We start from the raw sequence: 6,134 nt of genomic DNA on the forward strand, positions 1-6,134 counted from the left end.
TCTGTCTGTCCCACGTTTTTCTACTCACTGACGTGGTCAATCTATGTGAAACTGCACATAGGCATTGAGGACTGGCATAGGTAGAAGGTGACAAAGCTACCAGTGGCTATGGACTGGTACACATTAATGCATATTTCCCATTATTGGCGGATAATTTATCGCCCGATATATATCTTTATCCTTAGTTCAAAGTGAGTAAAAGAGCTGCAGTGTGGTGTTGATTCTCAGTTGGATTGGCACCACTATCACCCAGTTATTTGGTTCAATGACAATATAATATATATACTTTTTAATGTGTCTTCAGAACCATAAATCAGAAACCAAAGACGATGTTAATTTGGAGCCCAAACTAAATTTACACCTGAGAAACAGATGGAGCCGCATCAAAAGACGACGCTGTCATGAAAAGAAAGAGAGCAAACGTTAAACTCCAGGACGATCTCGTCTCAGTGGGAATTAATCAAACACTCGTCTCTATTTTTAACATCTACCTCTGCTGCTGGTGCGGCTAGGTGTGCTGCCATTGTAGTTACAGGCCTATTTATAGCCTCCATCCAGGCAGAGTTGGTGTTGTCGTGCCTTTGCAGTGACTCACAGAGCTGTTGGCTTGATTGAGGAAGTCCGTTAGTGACTCCCAACCTCGACACTATAGAGTCTGACCGACACACAGACAGACAGACAGGAAGAGAGACAGACAGCTGAGGGTGAGACAGGCAGGGAGTCCAGAGAAAAGAGAGGAAAGACTGAGTTTGAAGTCTGAGTTGAGGATGGACATGAGACCGAGAAGAGACGACGAACAAATCAGATGAAATATCTGGAGAAAAATCAAAATCGTCTGACAGGGATCTACTCTGTCTTTCTAAGATACATTTAAATTTCCAGCTGCTTCGTTTCCACTGACTTTAATTTTCCAAACGGACCTCAAAGACAAAAGAAAGGAATATTTTCTGGCTCTAAAGGGTGAATATAAAGTCACGTCTTCTACCTCATCCTCAGGATTATGGTGGAGTTTGTTCTGCTTGAAGATCTGAAGGACGATCAAAATGCTGAAATGTAAAGTTCACTTTTATCTCTGCTGCCTGTGGGTCACCTCTCTGCTGCTGCTCTGGGTGAGTCTGCTCCCATTTCCTTTAGTTCACATGTTTATGTTCCACAGTGTAAAGTTTCAGATGCAATTCAAGTTATTCTGTGAAACAAAAAGTGAAAATAATTTTTATGAGTTTAAATGGTTAAAAGTCGACACGTTTGCATGCTGCTGCAGTCGAGCCTCATCTTAAGGGACAGTATTAATATTTTAGTATTTAAAATATCTATTGTATTTTGTCATTACACCAGAAAAAGTATCTCTGTCAAAACAAAGCCGCAGCTTTACATCAAAGAATCCATCAGCCACCACAGTCCATCATTACTTATTCACCATGCTTCCAAAATTAAACATTAGTTCCCGTCATATTTGCATGCAAGTGTAGAATATAATACAATAAATAAGGTGTTTTTATTTACCATCATACACAGGAGTTAAGTTGAAGAGAGAAAGAGAAAGTAAGATGTTTCCCTCTGATGAGATGCTGTGTCGTAAAGAAATGTCAAAGAAATGTTTGTCTTCATAAAAAAATCAATGAAAAATCAATCAAAATTAAAAAGACTTCTTTATAGGGTATAAAATGTTTCTCTTGTGAGCTGCACACACGGGAGCGAGCTATCTACAAGAGGATTTTTCCGGCTGTGCATTTTAGTGCAACATCTGTTTCACTAAAGAGAAATTGAAGTCATGTTGTATCAGGAGAGACGTCAGAGATTCGGTCCAAAGTATACCGGAGTGCACAGACTTGATGGTGAAGACTAACGTTTCAGCACCTGGTGCGTCTTCATCAGAGTCAAACAGTGCAGAGACTGGCGCAGGGTGCACCAATATACGATAATAAGAAAGAGAAAAGGAAATGTAAATACATAAATGCCTTTTCAGGACATGTTATCAGTAACCACATCCATCCAGTCAAAGTTTGGACCAAATCTCTGAAGTCTCCTGATACAAGCCTTACTGTGAGAGTCCTGATGCGTGTTAAACGTCTTTCTGAAGTCATTCAGTCAACATCTTCTCCTTTAACTAGGGATAAAAAGCTTGTCTCGAAAAGAAATCGTTATTGTTAAAATGAGCAAAAACATGCTTGATGCTCAAACATTGTCAGAATTGATAGACCATGTTTTCTTGAAGGCGAATCTAAGATGTCGGACGTACAGTATTTATTCTAGCAGGACAAGTTCCCGTTTTTTGTAACCTGGTTTGGTGTCTAGGTAAGAATTTTACTTGTTGCTAAGGTCAACTCATGGCCCATGGGGTTTGGTTGGCGGCCATCTTGATGTCCACGCTAACGGCGAAAAATGCTGATTTTCGTAACTCCTGAACCAGACGGCGCACAAAGACAAACAACGACACGTTTTCATAAGATTCTGACGCCAGGGATCAAATGGAAACTGTCCAGAGAGCTCACCAGAGTTCTTGTTGCTGCTGTTTACCTTCCTCCTGATGCAAACTCAAAACATGTTTTTGTTTTGTCTTCCTTGTGACGTCTAAAGGGACCACATCCTGCATTTTGTTGATGACAATAAATGATTCTTGAATCCTTGAGTTGAGGTTGACACGAAAACTGGGTGAAGAGAGAGAGTTTAATAACATACAACAAAATCCTCTGATAGAATTTAACCAATAATGATAAGGTTATACGGTATGTCCCTAATCCGTCTTATTTGAGGATACTTTGTAGTTACAAAACAAAACTTTGTTGCAGTAAAGAAATATGGTTAGAAAGATTACCTCTGGCTGTAGCAGCTCGGCTTCGCTTCATCAGCGCCTGTGTACACTATTATGCTGTTAAATTAAAGCATCTGTATGAAGAATTGAAGGTGCCCCCTAGTGGTCGTGTGGAAAAGCACCTTATGCCAAACAGCAGCGCACTTTTATTTAAAATTTAAAGTAAATGATGAATAGTTTTTTTATTATCCTAATGAAATGACTCAAAAACACGTTCGTACTGCCGATCCAACTGAGAATCAACACCAAACTGCAGCTTTAACCAAGTTTTAGCCAGATTAATCTCATAGTTTTGGTTTCCTGTGGGCTCATGCTCCAAGAGCTAGTTGTACGCAACCTGCTGCACGAAAGTTAACAAAAAGCTTACTGTACGCTACTTTCCCAAAACCAGAATGACTCCAAAGATCTGATTTACTGTGCATGTTGTTTCTTTATAGCTTGTCACCAGTCGAGTTTGGACAAAGTTTAGGTAGTTTTCCGTCAACAAATAGCGCCAATGCTAACTGCTGCTTAAACTACAATGTGTTTTTTAATGCCTCAGTGTCAATGACAGCCGTCACTGGGTTGTCCGTCCATCCCAATTTTATGAACGCATTATCTCAGGAACACCTTTAGGGAGTTTCTTCAAATTTGGCACAAACGTCCACTTGGACTCAACAATGAGATTAGATTTTGGTGGTCAACAGTCAAAGGTCACTGTTACCTCACAAAACATGTTTTAGGCCGCAACTTAAGAATTCATACAGGTGATTGTCGTTGCACCAGTGATGAAGCACTTCGTCAGTCCTCTGTACTCCTGTAAAAATAATCTCTGAGGCAAGTTTCTTTCTAGAAGTTATTCACTGGACTCTTGCCTGTCAATATTTTGCTTTAAAATACACTTAATACCTTTAATTTAAGTCTTCACTTCATACAGTATATTAAAAAGTCTGGCGTGGATGTTAACTACAATTTTGACTGGTGTAAGCATGTAAGTCGGACTTTGAGTTGTTGGAAGATGGATTTTTTTTTTTTTAAACTTTAGATGGAGCTAGCAGGAGGCTAGCAATTTCCCCCTGTTCCCAGTGTTTGTGCTAAGCTAAGCTAAACATGACATGGATCTGTCTCTATACTGGACTCACAGAGACAGAGAAGAGAGAGGACCAATGTGCTGATGTCCGGGCATCTTGCAGGATCTCACAGTGTGTTACACTGATACTTAGGCAGTTTCATTTTCCTCTGTCATTTCCTTCACTTCCTGTCTGACTGTCTCACTATCTGTCCGTCCGTCTCTGTCTTCCCTGCAGCATTGTTCCTCTCTAAACTCCCTGAACCTCATTATCAGTGATGAATGATTTTATTTTCTGCACTGCTTTACAGCATCAAAGGTTAATACAAGCACACACACACATGCACATGCACATGCACAAGGTCAAAAGTTGGTTGAACCCAAAAAGTGATAAAAACACACAGTAACTGTCCTTGAAATAGCCGCAGCTGATAAACTACCAACTACCATCCATTTGATGGTTCCTGGCAGCGACACAAAAGATCCATTGTTTTTGGTTTTACAGATTTTATCTGAACAATATCTAGATATTTTTTAAAGCAGTATATTTAATACATTTTTAGTTTTGGCAATAAAGATTTGTCGTGTTCGCTGTTTCCAGATAAAGCCAGATAAATCATGGCTAACTTTTCTTTGGGTAGACGAAGGCGGTGCAACACCTTGAATTGCAGGAGGCCATGTGTGAGAATGTTCTCTTTCAGACAGTGATGTCAGATTGAACTCCTTTGAACTACAGGTTTTTGATGGCAAATCAAAACTTTTCAAAAGTCTATCAGTTCTTCATCTTCTTAATGTTTGTGGTCTTGTTTCCTCGTCAGGATGTGAGCAGCGCAGCTCCCACAGAGGCCCAGTCCATCCCATGTAGCATCTCTGTGACTGAACCAGTATCCAGTCTGGACTCCATCTCACTGACCGTCAGCACACCTGGACGGGACTGCTCCTTCACTGTGACATCACCAGACACCGGAGCAGACGGCGCCGAATGTAGAAGAAGAACAGGAGGAGATGAGGAGATAGAGACTAATGAGATTGGAGGAAAGGAGCAAGGAGAGGAGGAGACAAAGAAGGAGGAGGAGGAGGAGACGGGAGCTAATTATCTGGGAACAAACCAGCTAGGAGTTGAGGATGGAGGGAACAAGGAGACAGGAAGTGTTTTCACCTGCGTGTTGGATCACCTGGAGCCTGGAACCACCTACCTGCTGCAGGTTCAGTCCCAGAAAGACGAGGAGACAGCAAACATCACCGTGAACACCAGTAAGTCCTCACCCAGTCCACACATAAACCAGTCAGTGTGTAGACAACACGCTCAAGGTCCATGTCCTGACTTGTTCTGAAGCGTTCGTCAGTGTCACACAGTCTCCATCGCTCTTTCAAACTGGGTGCAAACTATTTTGAAATGATGTTTGAACGCTGTTCGTCACATGTAAATCCACTAACCTTGAAGTCCAGGCGTCACAGGTTAACGCCACCCTTCCTGCTGTACTCAAAGATTCCTCAGCTTTATGCTTCACTTCTCTGTAGAGCTTGGGTACGGCTGTGAGGGGGCGGAGTCACATACCTGGGTTCACGTGTTTTTAGCATGTAACAAAAGCCTTGGTTTCAACAGGTGTATGGACGCAGATCTTCGCACATGAAGAAGGTGATGGACTGTGTTATTTTCTTTCTTTCTCACAGTTGATGGTAGTTGTGTCGAGCTCAGTGTGTCCTGTGTTGATTTTTAGCGTTAGCTTGGTTGACAGCAGCTAATGCTATCTCTGGATGGTGGCGTGAGGTGAGCCCTCATGTTCGTAGTATCCCCAGAGTATTTTATTCTCATATGACACAGCTGTAAATCACATGTCATATCCAAGTCCTCCTTCTGTGTTAGAAAATCCAAAATAAGTCCAGATGTTTGATTTAAACACTGACAGCACATTTCTGATTTCTGTCTCTGGTGCCTCCATCTTTAGCCCCTTTTACACTGACAGATTTTCAGTGAATGTTGGGCCGTTTTGCCGGCAAGCTGCGAGCGTTTAGACACACAGAGCCGGATTGGTGAGTTGATCCGAGGTGCCCAATTTCCCGCCTCGTAGGGTAGACATATTGGCAGAACCTTTTTAGTTTAAACAGAACGAGGTGCCCTTCCGCCACGGGAGGGGCTGTTGATGACTTGTGGGAGGAGCTGTTGATGACGCTGCACGTGCGAGCCACTGGCAGTGGATATACAGGAAACAGCTGATAGCAGGAATTAGCGAGCAGCTAGTAGCAAGAGGGAAACACAAACCTGACAGACAC

General features: G+C 42.0%; 1 protein-coding gene across 1 annotated transcript in view; it reads left to right on the forward strand.

Annotated features, from left to right (window-relative positions):
• The first annotated feature begins 738 nt into the window (after window positions 1-738).
• The window catches only part of ptprb (protein tyrosine phosphatase receptor type b), a 48,538-nt gene continuing 43,142 nt past the window's right edge, over window positions 739-6,134 (forward strand). The window contains exons 1-2 of the mRNA XM_050037847.1: window positions 739-1,109; window positions 4,679-5,114. Of these exons, the coding sequence (XP_049893804.1) occupies window positions 1,044-1,109; window positions 4,679-5,114 (502 nt within the window). The 5' untranslated portion in view covers window positions 739-1,043. The remainder of the gene's footprint in view (window positions 1,110-4,678; window positions 5,115-6,134) is intronic.

The sequence above is a fragment of the Epinephelus moara genome, chromosome 24, assembly GCF_006386435.1.
Source record: "Epinephelus moara isolate mb chromosome 24, YSFRI_EMoa_1.0, whole genome shotgun sequence".
Classification (NCBI taxonomy): Eukaryota; Metazoa; Chordata; class Actinopteri; order Perciformes; family Serranidae; genus Epinephelus; species Epinephelus moara.